The sequence below is a fragment of the Callorhinchus milii genome, unplaced genomic scaffold, assembly GCF_018977255.1.
Source record: "Callorhinchus milii isolate IMCB2004 unplaced genomic scaffold, IMCB_Cmil_1.0 Scaffold4, whole genome shotgun sequence".
Taxonomy (NCBI): domain Eukaryota; kingdom Metazoa; phylum Chordata; class Chondrichthyes; order Chimaeriformes; family Callorhinchidae; genus Callorhinchus; species Callorhinchus milii.
The window spans coordinates 6,720,692-6,748,104 of record NW_024704745.1 but is presented as its reverse complement, the minus strand read 5'-3'; the positions used below and the strand labels follow the sequence as shown (position 1 = coordinate 6,748,104).

The 27,413-nt window shown below is 43.1% G+C and overlaps 1 protein-coding gene across 3 annotated transcripts in view; it reads left to right on the top strand.

The window, feature by feature from the left end:
- The first annotated feature begins 3,953 nt into the window (after window positions 1-3,953).
- The window catches only part of cadm2b (cell adhesion molecule 2b), a 509,630-nt gene continuing 486,170 nt past the window's right edge, over window positions 3,954-27,413 (top strand). For all 3 annotated transcript variants that reach the window (XM_007903572.2, XM_007903571.2, XM_007903570.2), the window contains exon 1: window positions 3,954-4,057. In XM_007903572.2, the coding sequence (XP_007901763.1) occupies window positions 3,988-4,057 (70 nt within the window). In that variant the 5' untranslated portion in view covers window positions 3,954-3,987. The remainder of the gene's footprint in view (window positions 4,058-27,413) is intronic.

Below are 27,413 nucleotides of genomic sequence, written 5' to 3'. Positions count from 1 at the left end.
GGAGAATTTACCTTTTCTTTCTGAACTGCATCATGAGGTCCTCAATGTTCACTTAAACAGGCTGACACGACATTGGTTTAATACTGTACCTCATTTGAAGGATGGCACATTAACCAAGGCTGGACAGCATCAACCTGAGCCATTTGTTCAAGTCCCGACTGGGGCTTGAACCCACAACCTTCTTCCTGAGAGGCAAGAAAACTGTCAACTGAGCCAGATTGACACTCTGCGAAGAACAAGTTCTGTTCATCAGCACGACACCTTTCAGCTTGCCAAGCGTAAAATTCACACCGCACACCCAAATTCTTTTTTGAGCTTTCGTTTTGCAACTAAAGAGCTAAATGGTTTTCAAAAGATTTTTTTTAAACAAAGGAATAACACCTACTTCCAGTAGTTGGCAGAATCTTAATGCAGAGTCACAACCCAATTAAAATGTTAAAAGCAGGCTCGCGTCAACCAGTGATTTTACGCTGATTTCCTAACCCAGAATGTTGATGTGCATCTTACTCTGTCTTCTTGCCCTTGGAACAATATGACAACCACTACCATTTCCAAAGCAGTAATGATTCCCATGCACCTGCCCTATCTCCTTAAAAATTCCACAAACTGCATCTCGACCTGCTACTGACATGTTATTAATATATCAAAACACCGTCAACTTACTCTTTGCTTACAAGGTGTACATTTCAACCACCTTTATAGTGCTTATGTAAATAAAACCTATTATGCTTGTGATTTATATTCAGTTGTTATCAAAACATGATTACGTTGCTGTGCTGTACAGTGATACACAGCAACTTTAAGTCGTTCGTCCTTGTCAGGCTTTTGAAAGTAGAAATGCATTTTCACCATCTCCGTTGTGTGTGCACCGCCCCCTTGGCTCAGCTCACTATTCTTATTGGAGCCTGACTGCCAAGCTCTGCTCCACAATCCCCTTTATCAACAGCTGTTGGGACAATCACTGCCTCAGCGCATCATTCTGGTTATAATAATAATAACAATAATAATCCTTGCATTTGATTTAGCCCCTTATCACGTCTTTGAGAGTCTCAAAGTGCTTCACAAAATATACCGTAAATTGAATTGACTGCATATTTTGCGGGCAAAACGTGGCAGCCAAATTGCGCACAGCTGTGTCCCACAAAGTCACGGATTTTCATCGTTTTGTCTTATTTATTTTATTTATTTATATTTGTTTGAAGGAATTATTACCCCCAGAAAAGCAATCCGCCAATCGACTAACAGGCGGGGTTCCTGCTTGGTAAGCAGGGGCGTGTGGAGCGAGGAAACCTGCCCCGCATGTCGCCCTGCCGGGAGTCGAACCCAGCTCTCTCGCTTTGCGATGCAAGTGCTCTCACCGATGAGCTGCAGAGCTGCACATGTTGGCTCCAAGCCATTCTCGGAGGGGCAAGACCACCCCACACCACAATTCTTAACGGAGCAGTAACTGCTCTCCGTCCATTCATCAAGGCCAAAAGCATGGCAACCACTCCACCCCCAGCGCTGAAGGACAGAAACTGCTGCCATCATAATTTTTTTTGAAGGGCCGGTAATTGCTCCCCTTTTGTTTTAAAAGGGGCGGTAACTCCTCCCCACCATCTTAACCGGGGGGGAGCAGCGAGATACATCGCTTAAATGAGCACACTCGCCTTTGATTACGAAGGTTGGTGGTGGGTGTGGGGGGGGGGTGTTTTCAAGCTCCGCGTCCAGGCCGATGAGTATCAACTCAGCGCCGCGGTGGGAGCGCTTCGGAAATTACGTCACAACTTCGGTTCCCCCGCGAAGCCGCGGTCAATTTTATCTCTGGGGGCCGACAGGGCTGAGGCCCCACCGGGCGGGCACTTTTGAGCTCACGGTCCAGTCCGAAGGTCCAGCGAGCTGCTGGCGTGTGGGGGTTGGGGGGGGGGAGGCCGCCTTCCTCTCGAACAGTGCGGTCGTTTGACTGAAACGTTAAAAGCCGAGGTCTTCTCGAGGTGTCCCCTCAAGAGGAAGGGCAGCTCGTTAACAGCTTGGGGAGAGAACTTGGCAGTCCGTTACTGTTGCGCCCGTCAAGGACCCGACCGACGCTGGCGGAAATTACCGGACGAGGCCCGACCGTCCGTCCCGCGGATAAATCGCTCGCCCGTCTCGTCTCGCTCGCCCGTCTCGCTCGCCCGTCTCGTCTCGCTCGCCCGTCTCGTCTCGCTCGCCCGTCTCGTCTCGCTCGCCCGTCTCGTCTCGCTCGCCCGTCTCGCTCGCCCGTCTCGCTCGCCCGTCTCGCTCGCCCGTCTCGCTCGCCCGTCTCGTTCGCTCGCCCGTCTCGCTCGCCCGTCTCGTCTCGCTCGCCCGTCTCGTCTCGCTCGCCCGTCTCGTCTCGCTCGCCCGTCTCGTCTCGCTCGCCCGTCTCGTCTCGCCCATCTCATCTCGCTCGCCCGTCTCGCTCGCCCGTCTCGTCTGCTCGCCCGTCTCGTCTCGCTCGCCCGTCTCGTCTCGCTCGCCCGTCTCGTCTCGCTCGCCCGTCTCGCTCGCCCGTCTCGCTCGCCCCTCTCGCTCGCCCCTCTCGCTCGCCGCCGTCTCGTTCGCTCGCCCGTCTCGCTCGCCCGTCTCGTCTCGCTCGCCCGTCTCGCTCGCCCGTCTCGCTCGCCCGTCTCGCTCGCCCGTCTCGCTCGCCCGTCTCGTTCGCTCGCCCGTCTCGCTCGCCCGTCTCGTCTCGCTCGCCCGTCTCGTCTCGCTCGCCCGTCTCGTCTCGCTCGCCCGTCTCGTCTCGCTCGCCCGTCTCGTCTCGCCCGTCTCGTCTCGCTCGCCCGTCTCGTCTCGTTCGCCCGTCTCGTCTCGCTCGCCCGTCTCGCTCGCCCGTCTCGTCTCGCTCGCCCGTCTCCCGCACGGTTGGGGCAAGATCCTGCGGGGAGCGAAACGTCTGTGGCTGTTGCCAGAAAGACACAGTAACTACACTTGTCAGCCACTGAGAAGCACTTTGAGACATTTCAATGATATGTGAGACGAAGGGTTGGAGGATTATTTATGAAGGTACCACTTTCCTCCTCCTCCCTCCCTCCCTCCCTCAGGGCGACCGAGGCTCTCTCCGCAGATCGACCACAGGGTCCCGCCTTCCTCCTGCTGCCGCGTGTACTATTGGTCAGCAGTGGGACGGGCTTGTCCTTCCATTGGCCGTGGCGGCCGTCGCTCAGGCGGGCATCCCGCCCCCACCCCCTCCCCCCGCCTACCCTCACCCTCCCACCTATCAGCAGTCGGGCCTCGGAGAAGGTCACGCCCCGGAGCGCCGCCACCGAGCCCCCGATTGGTCCGACCCGGGCGAAGTGCGGGCCCGCGATTGGCTCGCGACGGCTGTCACTCCGGCCGGATCAGCGCCGGTCAGGTGAACGGGTGAGAGAGAGAGAGAGAGAGAGGCTCGAGACGCTGTGGCTCGTCCGTTGGTGACGGTTGGAAGCGCGAGACGGGCGAGACGGGCCGAGTTGGGGGGGAAAAAAAATAACGGTCAATTCAAATCTCAAACCCCCTCTCTCCTCCCCCTCCATCCATCCCCCCCCACACAACAACCCCCCACCACCTCCTCCTCCTCAACAACTCATCCACCTTGGAACAGGGCGATAAATGAACTGAAGAATACAGCCAACACAAGACTCCCAGACGAGATCATTTTTTTTTGAGACATACAATCTATCTCTCTCTCTCTATATATTATTATATATATATATATATATATATATACACTCACACACAAATATATATACATATATATAAAAAAAATTGTCGTCCTTCGATCCGCACCCCTCCTCAGCCCCCATCAGCAGCCTCGCCACCTCTGGAGAGAATACCGGGCGGGTTCGCTTCGTGCGAGGAGAGGAGAAGGAGAAGGAGAGAGAGAGAAGAGAAGAGAGAGATAAAGGGGGAGAAAAAGGCGAGAAAAAGAAAAAGAAGAGTGTGAGAGAGTGAGAGAGAGAGAGAGAGTGTGGGGGAAAGAGAGAGAGAGAGAGAGAAAAAAAAACCATGTTTACCAAACCGAATATGTTCTTTTTCTGCTTGTGCAGCTTCTGCGGCTTTCTCTTTCAACTCCAAGGTAAGAGGAAACTTTTATTTCTTTCTCTCTCTCTCTCTCTCTGTCTCTCTTCTCCTCTCTCTCTCACTCTCTCTGTCTCTCTCTCTCTCGAAGACCCATTTGCAAACGAGCAGGTGATTTTGTAATTGCTTCTCGTCCCACTTGCACCCCCATTGGCTTTTTTTTTAGTAAGAGAAGGCGATTTTGTATGTATTTATTTATTCTCTCCCCCCCCCCCCCCACCACCCTTTGAATTGTACGTTGATGACTGCAAATGAACGTTCAGAGGAAAAAAAAGAGGGGGGGGGGGGGGGCAGCTCATAACGTTTTGGGAGAGAACTTGCGGTCTATATTGTTGCACCATTTTGCCCAGAAAGGGAGGAGAGTGAGTGAGTGAGTGAGAGAGAGAGAGAGAAAGAAAGAAAGAGGGGGGGTACCTTTTTTTTAAAAAAAAATGATGCAGTTTGGCAGAGAAAACCACGAGGGAAACGCTGAGTGTCATCTGAAATCCGTTTTGCACTGTTGGGCTGGGGTATCACAGCAGGAGGGAGTGTTATTCCCTGGGTCTGTCTTTTTTTTGGGGGGGGGGGGTTGTGTGTGTGTGTGGATCTGGTGGTGGATGTAGTTTTGCGATGGGAAGCAGAGCCCTTCGATGTAAAGGATCTGATTTGAAGAGCTCAGCTCTTTTTTTTTTTGTCTGCCGGCTATTGTGTGCACGTAAAAGATCCCTGTGTGTGTGTGTGTGTGTGTGTATATATATATGTATATGTGTAGCATTTCTAGGTACTTGCAGTAGTCTGCATCTTGGTGTCGTCTTGGTCCAGCGTTTCGTCGGGAGGACCAGGGATTAACTATTCCTGTCACAGCCGTACAAAACGGGCTGTGCAATTATGTACAATGTGTAATGACTTTGGTCATTTTAATGATGGTGTTGAATTTCATAATGCAGCAGCAATTAGCAAGTTCATTAGTCGTAGTTGCTATCTCAGTAGTTATTAAGTGTTTATTAACACTCGTTTAAAAAAAAAGTCGAATTTTAATGGATTGTTATGATTGTATACCCCCCCCCCCTCCCCCCTCCCCTCCCCCTGCGACTGAAGGAGAAATCTATGCACTTTTTTTTCTGAAAAGAAAGAAGGCGAGGGAGGCTGTCTGGTGTAATGTGTGGTGTTTGGGATTTTAGGAACACATCCCTATTTGATACAAATAAGCAAAATATGATGTGCCATATATATATATATATATACATTGTGTTTTTGTTCCAGATGCTGTGTTTTGAAAATACATTTTATTTCAATTCAGCTCAATGCAAATGAGTTTCTGGTGTTGACCAATGGATGTTTCTCTGTGAAGTCCAAACAATATAGTGTTTTGTAAACTAACAGTAACGAACTATAACCAATAACAAAACATCAAATACAATGTGTTTATAAAACAGGCTTGAGGTTTTGAGTGTTTTGAAGAATCTTGACTGAAAAAATCCTCATTTTGTACACCAGGTGGAGATATTGATACCAAAATAAATGCTGTACATATTAGTTGCAGTCAGTATTCTATTCTTTATTAATATTCTGCTCTTATTCTGTATATGTAATTGAAAATCTTACCAATTATTTGTATTTTATTTCTCTGTTGTTAGCTAATGCGTTTATCAGGGTGGTGGGTGGCTCGCAGCAAACAGTATTTTTTTAAAGTTATCCAGATAATACATTGGAGTGGTAATGCTAATTAAAATTGTATTACATTTTATCAGACTGATTTAATGTTGCGGTACATTGCACAGCTGGTGAATTTCATATTAAAAGTCTCAAAACTTGATTTAGATAACTGTACAAATCAGATAATTTGATCTTGCCCCTCCAGTCAATTTATAAATATCCGTTCATTCACGTGGTCCTGAATATGTACTTCTGTGGTTTTATAGGCTTTAATCTCAACTGAATACAGATATGATTATTTTGCACCCTGAGTTTGATTTTTTTTAAAAAAAAATTAAAAGGCAGAGTAGCAGCAGCTAAACGCAATCTTTGCACTCTGGGTCAGCCAACTGGGTAATTTGCTTTGTATAACAGATGGAAGAGTAAATTCTTGAAAGATGTATCTATCATCTTATTTTCCCCGGCTTTACTGCCCATTCCACCTCCTTACACCATTGTTCGTGTGTTCTTAAGATACAGAATGCCAGAATTGGAACATTTTTGCATCTCGTGACAGCATCAACCCGTGCCAATTTCAGTACAACTCTAGTTGTTATAGAGATTGAAGCTTCCAATGTGGTATATTCACAGTGAAGATGTAGCATGCTTCAGATGTAAAATAAAGATTGGTTCATCCTATCTTTAAGCATTCCCAGATTCTGTACAGCTTGAGCTCGATGCAGGGTAGAGTTTATGTTACATTACGTGAGCAGTGTAAACTCAGGAGCAATTTCTATTGCACTATTGTGAAAATTCTGTTTTCACAGTTATCCAATTGGCCCATCTTGACACTACTGCCATCAGCTCTTGGAAGCAACATATTTATACTGTGAGGCAACTTTATGGACTGAGAGACATTTTTTTAAAAAAACAATTAGGCCATACTTCTCTTATATAAGGTGACCAAAAATTTGCGAAATCTACCCTATTGTCTAAAAAGAGAAACATATCATAATTTCTTTGACTTATTAGACATTGTAATGGTATCACGACTTTTTGGTCACCCTGTATTTGTAGGTTATCCAATTTCAGTCTTTCATTACATGCTATAATCACTAGTCTTCCTACGTTTTAAAAAAAATTATAATTATTGGTGCCTCCTTGAAGCTCCGTCTCAAGACGCTCCCTTGAAGACCCGTTTCAAGACTCTCTTCTTCGACCGTGCCTTTGGTCACCCTCCTACCCCTATCCTGATCCCAACCACCAGCTCAGATGCAGATCCTTGATTGCCCAGCACCTTGGGATGTTGTCCTGACATGACCTTCTACAAATGTAATTTGTTATTGTTGATAGATATATATTTACACTTATCTCAGAAAGAATAAAAATCCATGTTTTCCTGTCTCGGGATGCAACCAATACACCCGGCCACATATGACGGTGGGGGAGGGGGGCCTCTGTGCACTCCACTGACTCGGGGATCTGCCTACTCTGTACCTTTCCTGTACCTCTACATTCTTACATAGTCCTCCACATGCTGGTTTATTTGCCCTGAAATATTCAGGGGGTGGTGTGAACTGGCAAGCAAATGGGAAGTGGTGGACCGATCAGATGACCCTCTGATAACCTAACTACTGAGATTAATGAGGATGTGACACCAAGCAACTATACGAGGGGGAGGAGCTACCCAAGGCTGTAGCGCAGATTTATTACGGTCTCTCGGGAAACTGCATGTAAGAATCTGGGCATGCACATTTGTCTTCTGAAACCATGCTCTTTGGCTACCACTCCTTTATGCTGCGTATTGCACCATCAACGTCATATCAGCCATGCCAATCTTCCACAGTGTAGCTTTGCACAGCAATGAGACTGTACAGAATTGATTCACGCTGCCACATACAGTCATTGCACATAATGAACGCGCCTGGCCAGGGTACAGCACATCATAATCGTGTAATGCTTTTAACCAGTGCTGCTGTTTTTTTGAACACTTGGCAATGGGATTAGGGTACATTTAAATTGACTCCACAAGTCAAGATAGTGCGTGATAGTGGGAATCATGACATTGGTTACCAAGTGACACCAAACATATTGAAGAAAACATTCTATCTGCTCTCAGATGTAAACACTTTTTCTAAGCGTCCCAGGAGTGAGGCCAGCAGTTCTAGAAGTATTCATTGCGTGTTTTGTTGTTCAGGCCCTTTGAAGAGATGTTTTTGTGTTGAAACAGGTGAGCTGATTTTGTATTGTTCTGAAAACGTGCCATTTATGTTCAAAATGGTTTACTGAGAACTGTGTGCTTGAAGATTGAGTAACGTTTCCTATATTTTCAAAGTTCAGTAAATAATAATAATCCTTGTATTTGATATAGCGCTTTTTACGTCTTCTAGAGGTCTCAAAGCGCTTCACAGAATATACTGTGTAGTGAATTGACTGTACGTTGGTGGGCGAAACGCGGCAGTCAATTGCGCACAACAGTGTCCCACAAACAGTCGTGGATTGGGAATGACCAATTTATTATTGTTTTGTTTTTTGGAGGGATTATTATTAGGCGTATGGAGTAAGGAAACTTGCCCAGGGTTTCGCCCTGCCTGGAATTGAACCCAGGTGTCTCGCTTGCAAGGCGAGTGCTCTAACCACTGAGGACTCCACAATATAAGCCAGTGTCAATATTATAAATAAATTTTTTGAGACTAGTTATTTCTTCATCAATAGTAGCCATTGTTGTGTATTCCTCCTTCTGGAATCTTTCTCCTTAAGGCTGGTGAGTAAGTGTAGGATGCGCCATGCATCTTTGTTGAAAGAGTGTCTAGGGAGAGAATATCTGATGAGATAATGTACCAAGTGGCATAAAGTTTACCTTTGTCTAAGACAAATACTGTATTTTGATTTCTGAACTCAGAATTTTGCTTAAAGTAACATATTCCTCTCGATACACTTTGCCCAACGCTGTTGGTCTTTTCTACAGCAGCTTGCAGCATGCTTCCGCTAAGGTGTACCATAATGATGGATGGTTCAATGAACGCTTGGGCAGGTAGATGGACAGATGGATGGTACAATTAGAGCATGTACTCGCGATAGTCATTAAAAGTTGCGGCAATTATAAAATGTTGCGCTGTCTGTTTAAAGCTTTGGTCTCTGCACTGCCCGCGATTTTCTTACTGGTGGTGTGAACTTCACCCTTTAATGAGGTCCATTAGGATTTTTATGGAAATAACATGTAAAATATTACACTACAAGGAGGACTTTATATGTCACTAAGAATATAAGGCTACCTGCATTATTTTCCTCTCAGTTACGTAATTCACTCTGCACATGTGAAGACTGAAAGTTGGTATTGTCCAGAAATGGATATAGTACTTGAGGTGGGCCACTGCAGTGTCAAAAGACTCTTTAGTTTGTAATATATCTCCTCAAACGGCTTCTCCTCTAGCCCCCGGACCATCTCGTGTGGCGTTCCTCAGGGCTCTGTCCTTGGTCCCCTCCTCTTCAATATCTATGTGCTCCCTCTCGACACCCAACTCTATCTATCTGCCTCCACCCTTGACTCCAGGACCACTGCTGTGCTGGCAGATTGTCTGCCAGACATCAAGTCCTGGATGAGAGCTAACTTTCTTCAGTTGAATATCAACAAGACCGAGGCTCTCCTGATTGGCTCCCGTCAGCGCCACCTTACCTCAGACCCTGAGCATAATAATAATAATCCTTGCATTTGATATATCATGGATGGTAACCATGGATGGTATAGCATCACCATCCATGGTTGCACACTCCATCTTGCTAACCCAGTCTGGAACCTTGGGGTCTTGTTTGACCCTCAACTATCCTTTCTACCCCACATCTGCACCATGACCTGCTCTGCCTTCCCCCACCTCCGCAATGTTGCCCGGCTCCACCACTGTCTCACATTGCAGGCTGCCTAAACCCTCATACATGGCTTCATTACATCAATGCTCGACTATGCAAACTCACTGCTTGTCGCCCTTCCCAACTCCTCCCTCCACAGGCTGCAGATCATCCAGAACTCTGCAGCCCGTGTCCTCTCCCGCACTAGGCTCTGCAACCCTATCACCTCCATCTTTGCCCAACTCCACTGGCTTCTCATCACACAGAGGATACAGTTCAAGATCCTGGTTCTCACCTTCAAAGCCCTCCACGGTCTTGCTCCCCGCTACCTCTGCGAACACCTAACCCCCTACCATCCTGTTCACTCCCGCCGCTCAGTGGGCTCCGGCCTGCTTCACATCGCCCGCGCGCATTGCCTTCCGCCACTCTGCCCCCACCCTCTGGAATTCCATCCCGCAGCTTCTCTGTCTCGCCCCCTCCCTCACCACCTTCAAGACCCATCTCAAGACCCTCCTCGTCGACCGTGCTTTTGATTTCCATGCTTCACCCCTGCCCTCCTCTCTCCCCCACCCCTACTCCCAGCTCGGGTCCGTAACTCTGTCTGTGCCTTGGGATGTCCACCCCACGTGAAAGGCGCTTTACAAATGTAATTTTGTTGTTGTATATAGTTCATGCTATGTTGGCCCTGGCAGTGGCTGCCTCACACTGTTTTGAGGTTGAAGAGTGAGATTATTCACGGATTGTTCTGGTGCTTAATTGTATTACACTGCACTTCCCAAATTAAAAGATTATTTAATGCTTTTGCTAATCTGGGTTAGAATACTTGCATGTTCACTCTTGTTCTTTGTTAAAATCGGGAATTTCCATTTTGGACTTGTCAAGGTAAATCTATATTTTACCACATTTTGAAATATCCTTTGGGTTACCAATTTTTTTCAGTGATTGATGTGTAAAATAGTGGGCTAGTTCATTGTCCAATATTGTTCAGGTCATATCACTCATAAGGATAATCTAATTTCATTAAACTTGCTGTGATGTGAATTATGGGTCTTCCATAAACTCTTTAAAATTATTAATGTAGTGATGTCAATTCAGTATTATGGAGTCCTGTAGCTTAGTGGTTAGCTCGCTTGCCTCGAAAGCGAAAGGACCTGGGTTCAATTTGTGGGCGGTGCGAAACCTTAGATAAGTTTCCTTATTCCATATGCAGTTTACTTGTAGTAAGTAGGAACCCAGTTGTTAGTCAATTGGTGGATTGCTTTACGGGCACAATAATCCCTCCAAACCCCCCCCCCCCAAAAAAAAATTAAATTCATGACTGTTTGTGGGGCACTGCTGTGTGCAATTGGCTGCCGCGTTTCACCCACAAAATAAAGTGAATCCACTTTATAATATATTATGTGAAGTGCTTTGAGACGTCTCAATGACATAGGATGCTATATCAAATGCAAGATTATTATGATCATCTATTGTGGCATACTGCTGTGCTAACTCAAGATAGAAGCCTCGGCTTCAATAAGATTTTTGTTGGGGAATAACATATTATGCACGTAGATGAAATCGAAGATGAGAAAAGCACTTAAAACAGAGGAAAATGTAAATTTACATTGATAATTTGTGGAGTCCTGTAGCTTAGTGGTTAGAGCACTTGCCTTGCAAGCAAGACACCTGGGTTCAATTCCAGGCAGAGGGCGAAACCTTGGGCAAGTTTCCTTACTCCACACGCCTCATAATAATCCCTCCAAAACCAAAAACAATAATAAATTGGTCATTTTCAATCTACGACTGTTTGTGGGACATTGCTGTGCGCAATTGGCTGCCGCGTTCGCCCACAAATATACAGTCGATTCACCTTACAGTGTGTTCTGTGAAGCGCTTTGGGACGTCCTCCCGACGTGAAAAGCGCTATATCAAATGCAAGGATTATTATTATTATTACTAATTTGGATTGTTAAAGGTCTGATTTTGAACTCCTTCTTGCTTCTAAGGGAAATTAGACATAAAAGATGGTGTGATTTTGTTGTCCTTTAATATCAGTTGTCTTAAATAGTCTACTCTTGGTTGATCAGATTTAAATTGAATACAATATTCCAAATGGATTCCTCCAAATTGAACTGGTGTAGTTTAATTTACATTATTATCTTGCAACAACTCAAATTCAATCCTGAAATGTTGAGACATTAGCTGTAATTTGGATTTCAAGAGCAACATCAGAAATTGTTGGTAAATTAATACTGCTTAACAAGGAAGGGTAGAATATGAGTAAGTTAGGTGTGAATTCACTCATTTGTAATGGGACCTGTGGTTGTCAGATACATTATAAGGTACATTAAAGGTGTTCAAGGTAATTTCTGACTGCTGCAATGTAGTGGCAGACATTTGTAAAATTGTGGTTTGTGCACATCAAGGGTGAAAAATGATATTAATGCTGTACTAGTTGTCTTACACTGGGGTACTAAGACAACTAGTAAGACAACTCCGCCCACTCTCTCATGCCTCACCCATCCTCACCTCAAATGCCAGCTGCGAGGCGATGTTGGACTTACTCGAATCCAAAATCGAGGGAATCCGCTCAGCTGCCACTGCAACTCCTCTCGACCGTGCTTTCGATCTCCCTGCCCTCCCCCCTCCCTTCCCCCTACTCCACCCCGACCCTCAGCTCGGGTCCATTACTCTGTCTGTCCAGCGCCTTGGGACCGCCTCCCGAAGTGAAAGGCGCTATATAAATGTAATTTTGTTGTTGTAGTAAACTGGCAGACACCCAATAGTAAGTGAATTTGGATGAGAAAAATGTAATTCTGTAACCATGTATTGTAGAAATGAAAGAAAACAAATTGCATCTATTTTCCAGTCTCTTTATGTATTTGACTTGGTGTCTACTATTTGCAATAATCACTTCAGTGGAAGAAACCTAATGGTATTAATCTCAATTGAGGTCAGAATTGACGGATAGGAAAATAGAGAAACAGAATCATTTTTTTCTTTTTTAAAAAAATCCAATCAACACCACAAAATGTAGATGTATTGTAATTTATAATACTTACGTGCATAATTGTAATGGGGGTGGTGGGGGGTGGTTAACTTCCGCATATATGCCGACCACACCCAAATCTACTTTTCTCCTCCAGCCATGACTCCCAGGTCTACTGATACTCTGTCCTCTTGCTTGTAAGACATTAAGGCCTAGATGGTGGCAGCTGAGTGTTGACAAGACGGTATCCATGCTCCTTGGCTCCTGTTAACATCTTTTCACGGAGGCTGCAACCTCCTAACCTCCCCAGCCTTCCATCAGACTCACTGAATCTTGTGCAAATTAAGTGCCAGATTTGATCCCCAGATTTCCCTTTTCCCTTCACAGCCAGGACTTCTTTACACCACCTCCACCACATTCCCCGCCTTGACCATAACTCACCCAGCATAGCTGAAACCCTTAACACTGCATTCGTCACTTCCCACCTTGATTTCTCCAATGCCCTCCTCACCGGTCTCCCCAGCTCCAACATTAATAAAATGTGGCAAAGATGCACTTTTATTTCTGAGATTTTTGGCTCTGAATGTATCCCCATTACTCCATTCCTTGCATGTCTTTTTTTTCTCTATTGTTTTACTAGTTAGTGTAGTTTTTCTATTTATTGGTTCGACAATTTTTTTTTCCTCTGCAATTATGACTTGAAGCAAAGAATTGTTCTGCAAATTCCACAGTTATTTCATTGGAGCACGTTTTTTTGTCACCTTTGGCGTTGCTGTTTTCTAGCAGCATGTTTTGAGTTTGAGTTCAACTAAGCAATTTGATTTTTTTAAATTTGTGGTTGTTCAAAATGGAGAGATTAATCTAGTTTTCAAAATGTTTAAGAACATAACAATTTGCTCGGTGAAAGAAGACTGAGGTCCATTTAGTTCTCCTTCCAATATTTTGGCAATTGTTTGACATGTTGTGTCCTGAACTATATATTGTATCCCGAGATATTATTTTCTAGCAGAAATATATCCAATATGTTCTTGAAACAAACAACATTTTCTGCTTCCACTGTCTCCCTAGGGAGCCTGTTCCATAAGTTTATTGCTTGCTCACTGAAGTAGTGTTTCGCAGATTTGTTCTGAATTAACCTCCATTCAGTTGTCGACCGTATTCTCTGGTTCTACTGTTCAGTACAAGATAAAACAGTTTATCATGGTCTACATTATCTATTGCATTCATAATTTTAAGGACCGTAATCATATTGCACCTCAACATGCTCAGTTTATCTAATCGCTCCTTGTAGTCCAGTCCCTCCATCCTCCCAATCATTTTGGTTGCCCTCCTCTGCATCCTCTCAATCGCTGCAATATCCTTTTTATATTGTGGTGATCAGAACTGCGCACAGTATTCCGAGTGTGATTGTACCAGTGATTTGTAAAGTGGTAGGAATACCCCACTATTTTGGCTCAATATTCCCTTTTGACTGAGGGTGACTGAGGTTTCTTCCTTGTTTGTCTTTGTTTCATTGCTTTCTGATTATGAATCATTTTCCAAATTATTGTATTGTAAACTTGATGCTAGCTTGGCTCAGTTGATTTCATTTTCTCCTCTGAGCAAAAGGTTGTGAGTTCCATAGGTGCATCTTACAGTCTCTAAGATGACATTTCAAAGCAGCTGTGCATTGTTGTAGATGCCTTCCTTCAGATGAGATTGTTCATATCCCTACTCCACTGTCCATAATCTTTTTTCAATGGATTATGGGCAGTTGAGTGGGCTGTGGATCGCCAATACCTCTGCACCATCATTGGTGGTCACGCCTTCAATCACTGCATCACTACACTCCAAAGCTCTGGAGCTTGCCGCTTCAATCCGATGCTTCCTCCTTCCCGCCCCCCACCTTATCATTTTACCTGAATACTTCCCTCTTCAACCATGTCAATGGCCAACCCCCTCTCCTCCATTCTTGGAATCCACCCCACCATTGTGCAGCACACCGAGATGCTATCCTGCATGAAGGCTATTATTTGTTTTGGTCAGTTAGGAGAAACCCATTCACCATGCTTAAGAATATCCGAAGCAAACTGAGAGTTCCACGCATTCCACCTTTACATTAGGAAATTCCCGAGATATTTATTTGACTGGATTGCACACTCTCTTCCTGGAGGGACATATTCTGTTTACCTAATTCCAGAGAGTATTAGGCGTAGGTTCACAAGAGCCAAGACCGGAGGACCCCAGAGTATGCATTGAGGGTCCTGCTAAACTCTAACCAGCTAAAACGGCAAAGCTTGCCATTTAAAAGCACTTCTGGCAAGCTTTCTTGCCAGAAGTGCTTGGTTGTCCAGGTAGAGCTTTGGCTGGCAGGGTTAACAGGAGCTGAGTGGAGAGATCCCTGCTTCCCACTCAGTGACTGGTCTGCACTTGCAGGTCCTGCCGATGAGCCAAAATGGCTCCCATCAGCAGTGCCCTGGAGTACTGCTCAGGAACTGGACTACTGGTCATTTGACATCCGATAAGCGTGGGTTTGACTCTCACTAGGTGGGTTTGAGCCCTCACGAGGCACTCCCTGCAAGCTTCCTGGTGGGCAACACAGCTCGGTATAAGTTGGGTAATTTGAAACAAAAAGGGTATGTATGTCTCTTTATGTTCTGCTATTGAGGAATTCTTTGAATTCATCAACCCAAGTTGGATGCCAATCAATCAATAAGATTTCCAAAATTTTTGATTCTACCTTCATTCTCAACATCCTCCACATGTTGAAGGTTTGAGATATTGAACAACCACAAAATATTGGAGATCAGAATACTTAGAACAATTTTTACGCAATGACATGTTTCCTTTCCATATGAATTCCATAAAATATTTAAAATGGGGTTCTTTGGTTAATTTTTCTCCTGCTGGGAGAAAGTGGTAGATCTCTAATGTTCTGTGTTACTTCTTAAAATGAATGCTGGGCTTATTAGTATCGTTCATAATATAAGTTAGGCTTTAAACACTGTACAGGTTGCTCAAGGGCCTTTACTATCACTGATGGGTAGGATTGATCTCCTCAATGTATTTGTCATCGAAGTATGATGCTCTGATGTGTACAACTTTCCTTCGTTCCCTACTCGCATCAAATGAACAGATTATATCATTTGAAACAAATAGTGAAAGAAAAATGCAGAGAAATTGTAAAGCATCTAAAACTATTTGGTTCCTTAAAAGTTCAAAGGAATTAATTTAATCTTGGTTAGCACCAATTCCAGCAACACTGAAATAATTACTAAGTCATGGTAATGGAAAGGAAATAAATTTGAGCTTTCAACACTTCGAGATGCTTACTGCAAAACAAATTACTGATTGCATGTTAATAGCATTAGGGGATGACTCCATTGGACAGCGAAGCTTCCAGGTCAACTCTTTTAGCAGCATAAAGATCCTTTGTTGGGCTTTACCCCACTAATATTCTGTTTTAGAAGTTGCATTATATCATTACAATTCAATACAGTAAGTGAAAGCTTGCGCAGCCAATAGACTGGCCTATTTTGCTATTGTTAATGCATGGTGGTCCAACTGGTGGCAGCCTATAGGCCATATCCGGCCCGGAGGATGTTTCCTTCGACCCGTGAACACTGTCCAACTGTGTGTCCAGAGCCCGTGCTTGATTTGGCCTGGTGGGGAAAAAAACTGTAGGTCGAGGAAGCGGTTAGCAGCAGAACCTGTCAATATGCGGTGGGTGATATGGACGACAGGAGAAAGTTTGAATATTTAAAGCTTTTACCACACTGATTTGGTGTTTGAAGGAGGATCTGCTGAATTTTGCCTGAAGCAAAAAAGAGGGGCGATTGTAATCTATGATGGGGACACATCTTCAGTTTGTTTAATGAACTGAATTGCTTTCTCTTGTTTTCTGCTTTCTTATCTTATTGCAAATTGGTGCAGTGTGTGGAAAGAGAAGTCATGTGAGCTGAATAATGTTCTCTTCCTCCTTCCATACTTCACCGTGACATCTTCGCTGAGATTATGTTCCATGGGGATTGGAGGTGTGAACACTTAGCTGTTTTAACAAACAAGGATTCATCAATAAGAATTCTGTTCATACAAATTGCTTACATTTTTTGCTATGAAGGATTTGTAGCAGACTCAAAATTCAGCCTTTCTTTTGTGTTATCCAAGAGCTGCAGAGTTGTAAGCATTCTAAATTGAAATACTAAAAATATATTGTAGAAAAGGTTATTGCTTGTTGACTTGTGAGAGAATGAATGCCACTTTTGGTTAATTTATTGCACTTTAGTCTTGGAACTATTTATACACTTGCTAAATCATGGTTCAGTCATGTGTATGTCCTAATCAGTGCTTCAAAATTTGACAAATGCAGCAAGTGTGATAAAACTTGATTACATTTTTGGTTTCCACTTCAGAAGTTGACAGACTGATTCTAGTTTGAATCCTGTGACTTGCACGTCACTGAGCTACAATGCAGAAATAAAAAAGGTGTATTTTATGAGAAAGCATTTGACATTTGTTTGGAATTTTTTTTTAGTGTGTGAGTGTTAAATGAAAATTCAGCTTATTCAGTTAAGCCACATTCAATTATCACATCACCAGGTGGCAAACCTTCATTCATTAAAAGTTCTAAATTTTGTTCTGCAATGCGCTCATAAAACTTGACTAAAGCACAGAAGCCAAATAATATTAGGAAAGGACTCCACGTCTATCAAATCAAATCTACATTGAATCGCAAAGTTAGTGAGGTATGAAATGCTTCTAACCCCCAACCCCCACCCCCCCCACCCAGGATAGTTACAAGTCAGTCATTTGACATACAACAAGCTCAAGCCTGAGCCCTGACTAGGTGGAGAGTAGCAACAACAGCTTGCATTTATATAGTGCCCTTCATGCAGGGTAGTTTCTTGGCGCAGTTAACAGTGGTGAAGGTTTGAATTAACAGTAGTTGGATTTTCTGAGTGTTTGAGATGGGGAGATCGGTGAGGAGAGCAGTGGAAAAATCGAGATGGAAGTAATGAATGTGTGAATAAGGATTTTGTTAGGTGTGATGTTTGATTGGGAGGTGCAGTGTGGCAGAGGTGGAGAAATTTGGTACTGGTCAGTGACAAGACACGGGGAAGGAGAGCTGGGGGGTCAAACCTGAGCTTGGGTTGTGCGCAGGTTCAGTGAGTGAGGGATACACCAGGGAGGCTAAGGAGGTTGAAGACGCAGGTGAGAAGACATTGATGGGAACCAAGGAGATTGGCTTTCGTCTTGTCAATATTCAGCTGCAGAAAGTTGGCACACATCTAGACCCAACAAGCAGGCAGAACATTGGGCTTTGATAGATTAAGTAGGGGGAAACTATTTATTCTGGTGGGTGGGTTGGTGACCAGAGGACACAGATTTAAGATAATTAGCAAAACCCCAGAAGGGAGCCAACGAGAATTTTTTTTACTTAAGAGTCTGGAATGCACTGCCTGAAAGGGTGGTGGAAGAAGATTTGATAATAGTTTTCAAAAGGGAATTCGATAGGTACTTAAAAGGAAAAAATTGTAGGGCTATGGGGTAAGAGTGGGGGAGTGGGATCAGTTGGTAGCTCTTTCAAAGAGCCGGCACAGGCACGATGGACTGAATGGCCTCCATTTGTGCTGTAAGATTCTATGAAGAGAGATGAGAATCAATAAGCTGCCCTTCAGTGAGGTCCTGAAGGACAAACAAAAGCTGGTGTTCACGCAAAACCTCCCAGATTTGGATGCAGATCAACAAATGGAACAGATGCCCCTTGTATCTTCTAACATCAAGATCCCCTCTTGAGCTGTGTTGGCATTATTCCACATTGAGTGAGTGGTCCAGTGTTCAATATGGTAAGTGCTGAAAGTGAAAGTACTTTCAACATAACAAACCGGAAGGCCAAAGAAAGCCCTAATGAGTAAGATGGCTTAGCTAGAATGTGACACAAAACCTAACAAGTCAGCTTGGCGCAGAGGTAGCACTTTTGCCTCTGACTCAGAAGATTGAGGGTTCAAGCCCCACATTGGGACGTGGAATCACGTAGTTTAGGGTGACCCTTCAATGCAGTGCTGGGGGTGTGTTGCATTGTTGGAGCTGGCGTCCTTCGGTTGAGATGTTAAAGCAAGGTCATCTGCCTGTTCAGGTGGATGTTAAACATCCTCATAATGATAATAATAATAATCCTTGCATTTGATATAGTGCTTTTCACGTATTCACAGCGCTTCACAGAATATGCTGTAAAGTGAATTGACCGTATATGTATGGGCGAAATCCGGTAGCCAATTGCGCACAGCAGTAGCCCACAAACAGTCGTGGATTGAAAATGATCAATTTATTATTTTGTTTTTTGGAGGGATTATTATTAGGCGTGTGGAGTAGGGAAACTTGCCCAAGGTTTCTCATCTCAAATTAGTGATTTGAAATTTTGGAACACATGCAATTTGACATCACTAAACATCACATTCTCTGCTTCCAAACCGTTTAATCATATATCTTGGTTCACTGGCTTATCGCTGTTGGATCTAGAATTAATTTACACAACTTTCTGCTATGTTTCAAAGATTGAGGTCAAAACCCTATAAAATCAGATTATGTCACAAATGTGAATCCCATTTTATTCCCGTCCATCTTGGGGGCAATAAAAGAACAAAATAGATAATACTGTGTATCGATTTGGATCTGTTTCATTCTGCTCCAACCATAACCCTATCACGATTTAGAAATTAGCTTTATTTTTCATGTTCAGGTTGCATGTTCCTACAGCTTGTTTGCCATTAGCGGGAGCAAATATAATCGGTTTGGCTCGCTGATTAGGTACCTATTCAAAGATTTGAAGAGGATTTTTTTTGTGGTGGTTGGGGGGAGGGGGGACCAACTGACAATAAGAGGTGTGATTTGTTCCACTAACGTAATAGACAAATAGTGATTTCCGCCTGCCAAAAGTTTATCTCATTCAGAGCTTTGTAATTTGTATTGATCAATATATTTTACCAATGGAGCGCCTTACTGAACTAACGTATATGTTACAGTGATGTTGTGAATTCAGGGATTTGGTTTCACAATTTTATTGAAAATTTCAGAAATTTCATGAATTGTGAATGGCCATGTGATTAATGAATGGCAATTCATTAATCACATGATTAATGAACTGCAACACAAACATGCCAAGGCGTAAGAATTATTCAAGTCTCTCTGTGAGGAGTGGCAGAAGAAGAGGAAGAGGCCTATGACAAAGGGGTTTATTGTATGTCTCATTCTCACTAGAGTCTGCAACCAGGGGTCAAGTTGATCTCATTGAGATGCAGTTTGTGGCAAACTTCAAGTGGACTACGGTGTACCAGGATCATCTCACCAAGTTCTGTGTACTGACGCCTCTCACAACCAAGCGTGGTGTGCCTGCCATTCTCCAGATTGACAATGGTTCTGAATTTATAGCCCAAATCATCACTAACTTCCCTTCAGTTCATGGCATGCCTCGCCACCCACAAAGTCAAGCTTCAAGGAGCCAATGGTGACATCAAGGATATGTTGTCTGTCTATTAGACAACAACACACAGTCAGCATTAAATTTGGCATTAAATTCCAAAAGAACTGCTCACTATTCAGGAATAAATTGCTCCTCTTATGTTGCTACATTTGGCAGCGAGGCTCGTGTTGGCCTGACATCTTCATCACTACTAACTGAGGTGATTTCTACACTGGAAAGTGAGGTTGATTTCTTGTCTGTTCTTGCTGGTAATGCGCCAGAAGTACCAGCTGACAACAGTCCACTATCAGTGCACTTGTATCTCCAGTGCCACAGATCCACAGCAGTTTGACTCTGTAATCTCCATGTCATCGACTAGAAATTTCCAGTGATCCTCCTGTACTGACTCCGACTTCACAGACCCCGGAAGATCGCATGACCCAGCTCAGAAAGCGGAGAGCTGCTGCACATATGGGATAAGTAGCACAGGCAGAGGTGATGGTGAAACTGAGTAGGCTGATCTCCAAGCTGCTGCACCTGGCTGTTCCCATCCCAGCAGTGGACAGGTGTCGAGGGATCCCAGAAACATCCTTGGTTATCATCAGAGATATAGACACTGGCCAGTGCAAAACATCAGTGAAGGCTGGTGTTCCGAGGAATCACTATTCCAGGAACCATTTTGACCTCTGCCTACATGTTAGTTAACCAGGAGAAGTCAATGTCATTCCATGAAGCTGTCTGCTTGTGGTGGACAAGGCTTTATGAAGTTAACTGCAGTGGTGAGAAGAAATGTCAGCTCAACTGTTGTAAATGCTTCAAAACAAAGCTGAAATGTAACTTCCTGGTGTCATGGAAGCCTCACTTCTGCTAACAAATGAACATTTAACTCCAATATGCTATTCTTTATAGAACTCCCCAATTTAAATTGTTCATATAACATGACAAATCAGATGCTTCTCATTCTTCAGTAAATACATTTTTGAGTGAAATTCTTCATCAGTGAATGAAATGTCACGAAATTTTATGATGAATAACAAAAGGATTTTTATTATGTGTTATTTATTTGTTGATAACGCTTACAAATAGCAAAGCAAGGTTATTAATATGATGAAATAATCACTAGTCATTTCACAAAATCCCTGTTTCCTAATTTTAGTGATTTTATGAATAGTTTAGATATTTCATGAAGTGCCCAAGTGAAGCTCCAACTGTGGGAGTGATACTTACAAGAAAACAACTCTGCTCACTTTACATTACTTTCTTCCGTGAATTTCCTGACTTTCCTGAATGGTACACAAATTTTGGTAATTTTTTTTGTTCTTTGTACTCTCTTCCCAATGCTTTCAAGATTTTAAAGAACAGAAAATTATATTCAAAATACAATGTGCTTTACCGTTGATTTACAAAAGAATATCTCTGGTTACATATTTTTCTCCAAATACTCCACAGTGAAGCAACTGTGCCATGTTTGAAAACACATTTGTGTGAACAACTGTGCTCAGTGATGAAATTATCAGCCTTTCATCTGATCTGCAATGATACAGAAGCACCTGAACGTGTCACAGGACATTAAATCTACATTGATGCCCTCATGATATCAGTGATGTCAGGTTTCTGGCCCTTGAACTTTTAAATTTAGGATATTTGTGATGATGTGCCTCGCTATTGTATAAATCTGCCTATGGATCTGCAAGAGTGGCTGCTGGCTTTTCTCCATTCGGTATTGTTGCGAGCAGGAAGTGACGTCAATAATAAATTGGGGGAAGAACACTTTGAGACATACTCTAGATGTGAAAGACACTATATAAATTAACGTTGCTTGTGGTGACTATTTTCACGTGAAGTGGGATGGGTGCTTACCATTTTTGTGGTCCTGTTGTTCATGCTTATCCTCTCAACCAGCTCAGAAGTCCGAATGAGTTTGACTCCTGGTTCTTTTATTCAGATGGTTCCTCCATGGACTACTCTGTTTGGAGAGTAACTAATTTGAACCATTTGCTTTTCTACTGTTGAGCTGCCTTGTTAATTTCTTGACTATACTAAACATTGTTTTATCTCAGCCTTTTGAATATTTTAATAAGATCTCCCTTGAGACTTCTCTTCAGTGTAAACAACTGCAGCATCTTTAGCCTTTCTTCATAGCTCAAATGCTTAATTGCAACTCTTAAATTCATTGCCCTCTGCTTGTACATATACTACATTGTAATACATCCTTCTGAAATACGACGAACAACTATTCAGTGTATATGGGTGGGGAAAGATAAAAGCCCTTTGAAAGTTAAGTATTACTTCTGCAATATATGTGTTTTTTTTCTCTATAGCCACATTCTTCTACTCTGATGTGTATGCTGGAGATCAATACTATACAGTTTATATTCCTTCCCCCACCTCGTCACTATGCATTTGTTCACATTGAATCACATTGACACTTATAATAAATCCACTCCTATCCATCCTTCCTTTGTGTTCCATCAGCCTGTTTGCAACTTTCCCTCAATTAGGTATAATCAGCAAACATAGATAGCTTGGTTTCTGTGCTTATTCTTAGTTTCAAATTTACGATGAATTTTCATCATTGAATCAAGTATGAGATCTGAGGGTCCTCGCTGGAATCTCCTTCCCTGCCATTGCAGCTCCTTGTATATGTGGAGTCCTGTAGCTCAGTGGTTAGAGCACTCGCTTTGCAAGCGAGAGACCTGAGTTCAATCCCAGGCACAGGGCGAAACCTTGGGCAAGTTTCCTTACTCCACACGCCTAATAATAATCCCTTCAAAAACCAAAAACAATAATTAATTGGTCATTTTCAATCTACGACTGTTTGTGGGACATTGCTGTGCGCAATTGGCTGCCGCGTTCGCCCACAAATATACAGTCAATTCACTTTGCAGTATGTTCTGTGAAGCGCTTTGGGACGTCCTCCCGACGTGAAAAGCGCTATATCAAATGCAAGGATTATTATTATTATATCTACCCATTCTTCCCTTTCAACTACAGAGTTTCCAAACACTTCAGAAGCCTGCCTTCATGCTCAGTGGCTTTCATGCTTGTAGACCAGTTTTCTATGTAATATGCCAATATTTAAATATATAACATTTTCTGAGGATCCTTTGTCTGCAAGTTCTACTTCTTCCAAGTGCTTCAATTTAGGTATCACAACCCAGGTTAATTTGTAGCACACCTGCCTCTGATTCATAACGTTGTTTAAGGCAACATCGGAATTTTAATCTGTTTATTCACAGGAGAGTGCTGCTTTCAAAGGTGCCAAAGCTTGGATTAGATGATGTGGGGTGGGTGCAGGGGAGAAAGGGGTCTGTGTTCATCTGTGTTAAAACACCCAAATTGCCACATTTTTTTCAAATGTGAAATTGTTCCTGAAGATTACTTGTATGACGAGCGAAATATAGTTCCCTTGCACAAGAGACAACTCTGAGTGGAATGTAGGAAACCTGCCGCAACCACCATTCCTTTGTGTCGTATGTGGTGAGATTAGAAAGGTTTTATTGTTTGACAGGTTAACCTTCTATCAGTGAGGTCAAGAAAGATGACCTGCATATGAATTACTAAAAGACCATAAAAGCAGAGCTATCAAAAATTAATGAGTCTCCCATGGCTTCATTGTGTGGCTTTTCAGAGACAGTAATACTGTATTTCCTTAGACATTTCTAAAAGCATAGATTTACCACTGGTTCTGAACAGGAATTCCAGAATAAGTGCACTTAATTCAGCTTTGTGCAGTTCCATAAGATCTTTAATCATCAGCTATACTGATCTGTATTCCGATAAATTCTATGCCAGGGTGGTCAAACTGGCAGCCAGTGGGCCACATCCTGCCCGGGGGATGATTTCACCCGGTCTGTGAACACATTCGTACTACGTGTCCGGAGCTCCAACTTAGTCTGACCTGGTGGAAAAAACAGCAGTGTGAGGTGCCAGCTAGCAGTAGAACCTGCCAATCACTTTCAAACTGGGCAACAGAAGAGTGAGAAATATAGAGACACAGTGAGAGAGAGAGATTTACAGAGACACACAGACCGAGAAAGACACTCAGACATGACACGACCTTCAGCAGCTTAAAGGTTGGACCTCCCTGTTCTGCAAAAATAGGAGATGGAGAAAAGATACCAAGCCTTTTCTTCAGATTGCTCCCACGATTATGTTTAGTAATAATGGTCCAAAAACTACTAGATAAAGGTCAAAAGCAAATTTAAGTAATCCCTTCATTGTCTTGGCTTCCTCATGCGCTGTGTAGATTGATTAAATTAATCAGATAGCCAGCACAATCTCAGGAGTGGGAAGATATGATGAAGAAAGTTTTTATTGCTATCTTTCAGAAAGTTAGATTTGGTAAATACAAGTGCGATAAGTACTCAAAGTACTGATGTATTGCTGAGTTTATTTCTCATCGATACACTCCAAACCTACTACAATAACCACTCTTTTGTCCTTTTATACTTCCTGATCAATCCTATTAGTTGTTAATTGATTGTCATCTTTCAAAGAGACCTCCCCTCAAAAGGCAACATGGTGCATGTTATTTAACTAGATTTCAGAGATAAAAGTGAATTAACAAAAGTTATGCTTACTTGAAGTGCTGATCTACCTATTTCAAGGACACTCAATTGTTGGAAGGAGTGCAGGGAAATATTATTAATTACTTATGTTTTCATTGGTCAGCACAATAAATATTGCCAAACCAGCAGGTTAGTTGTCTTGTATTCACCAATAACATCATGTAAAAGGTCACATTTTGCATAAGCAACTGCTTCCATTTAGATTCAAATATATTGACAGAGGTACAAACATTTCATATTGGTCAATTTGCTTTATAAGCCATTTATATGAAACTTAATGTAAGCATAAACCTAATCTCATTATAACTTTTTTTGATTCGCCGGCTGAAACACATGCAGAAACCCATTACCAGGCTTAAAAGTATCCAAACCCCGAGGAGCTCCATTGACTCAGTTTTTCTGATGAGTCAGGTTGGCTGGTCTGTCATCAGCTGTGCAGTGGAGTACTGCAGAACAGCCCGGCTCAGGAACTGGACAATGTGAGACTGCCACTCTGTTCCAACACTCCATTGCCGAGTACCTCAAATCCATGTTCACTGCTTGGTCCTGGACTTCAAGAATGGGCTGAAGGAAATTCCTCTGCTTCATGCCCAGGAAATATGAAGCTTGGAAATATGAAGACAACTGTTTGGACACGCATCTTGTATGTCAGACATTTAACCTACATGGGGACCTTGCTGTCATTGAAGAGACATGAGAACAAAACCTTCATCCTTTTTCACCATGGACAGTGTCCTAATATAAGTTTATTTCCACCACTCACTTCCCCAGGTACAGTTGAGTCCCCATAATATTAAGACGCTTATCATGAGGAGGATACTAACAAGCTGCAGGAGGACATAGACAAACTGGTGAAATGGGCAGGCAGAGATGAAGTTAAATACAGAGAAGTGTGAAGTGATTAATTTGGGGAGGTGAAATGAGGAGAGGCAATATAATTGATACAGTTTTAAAGGAGGTACAGAAACAGAGACCTGGGGATTCACATACGCAAATTTTGAAGGTGAAGGTGGCAGGACAAGTTGATAAAGTCATTAAAAAATCATGGGATCTTTGGCTTTATAAGTGGAGGCATAGAGTACAAAAGCAAGAAAGCTGAGCTAAACCTTTATACATTATTGATTAGACCTCAGCTGGAGTTTTGTGTCCAATTCTGGGCACCACTAGCTTTCAAAAGGGAATTGGATATGTACGAAAATGAAAAAANTTGCAGGGCTATGGGGTAAGAACGAGGGAGTGGGACTAGTTGGTAGCTCTTTCAAAGAGTCGGCACAGGCACGATGGACCAAATGGCCTCCTTCTGCGATTCTTTTGTTATAATCCGCGTAATGTTACACTGGCAGCCAGTCCCGGCTATGCTTGGTATGTTTTGTACACATTTGAGTTTGCGTATTGTTGTAGCCGTATAATGTTATAATTCCTCTAATGTTATACAAATTTGTGGTCCCGATTAACAAAAGAAGGAATAATGTTATACCCTGGCGGATGGTTCAATGGGTGTCCAGGGTGGGTTGATGGTGGGCAGATGTCCAATGAGAAGAGGTTGTTACAGTACAATATTTTAGCGTCCATAATGGCTTATTTTTTGATTCAATTTTGAGGATTAAACAGTAAAAAAATGAAATTAAAGTAAAATATTAGGGTTAGGGCCCTCACTCTCCATATACCCACACACCTGTGACCTTACCATAATCCTCTTCATAATTCCTGCTCATATCTCATTAGTCATTTTCTAATTGACCATTTACTTTTAAAAGTATGTTTAATATTGCTATCTTGAGCCAGGCAGAGCCATAATACTGCCACTTACCACGTCGCACCAAGTGTGCTAGTATTAGAGATCGTGAGTGAGCATGCAAAATTCCCAGGTGAGCCCACCAACACCACAGTATCATTTGTAAATAGAAACACTGCAGTTCTGTCAGAAATATCAAACTTGTATGAATGTGTATTTTTTATGTGTAAATCGTATAATATCCAAGTACTGAATATTTAGGCGAGGTTTCAAAATGGAAATTTTCAGATCCATTACTTTCCAGAACAACCATTTTCATGTACTTTTCAATCTGTTTTATTTGTAAATTCACCCGAGTCTTTTTCAGTTTATCTGTAAATATTTTATTTGAAAGTTCTTGTTGCTCTCCCTGATTTTATTGTAGTTTTCTTGCAGTGGGAGATGATGAGTGTGTAAATTATTAGGAAAGAGCTATTCATCAATCTATCTCTGGAATTTCCAAGTGTAGGTGGGATGCATGGAATTCTCAGTTTAGTTTGGATACTCGTAAACATAGTGATGGGTTTCTGCAGGTGTCAGAGACCTGGCTGACCAAAAAAGAAAGATGTGTCCCTCCAATTTGTCATCAGCAGTACGTTGGACCTGATAACAGATTCAGGAACTGGACTAACGGGTCAGCCACAGGAGATTGACTCGATTGTAATATTCTGTTGTCAAGCATATATCCTTGGAGACATTGCAGCTCCAAGGTGATCTTTCTTACCTCCCCCCAAAGGAGGATAGATGGGCACTGATGTCTGATGCATGCAAAACTGAGTTCTCGCTTGGTGGGTAGCAGGTATCAGGAACTCCCTGCGAGTTTCCTGGTAAGCAGCACAGCCTGGCTGGAAGGCACGGTCGAAGAGGAAGGTCTTTGGATGGGACTTGAAGGAGGCAAGGGAGGGGGTGAGGCGGAGGGATTGCGGGATAGAGTTTCAGAGTGTGGGGGCAGAGATGCTGAATGCCTGTCCACCAATGGTGGAGTGGAAAGTGCGGGGGATCTGAAGCAGGCCGGTGTCCGCTGAGCGGAGGGAACGGACAGGCCGATATGGGGTTAGGAGATTGGAGAGGTAGGGTAGAGGGGGGAATTTTGTAGTCGATTCTCTGAGGGATGGGGAGCCAGTGAAGCTGGCGCAAGAA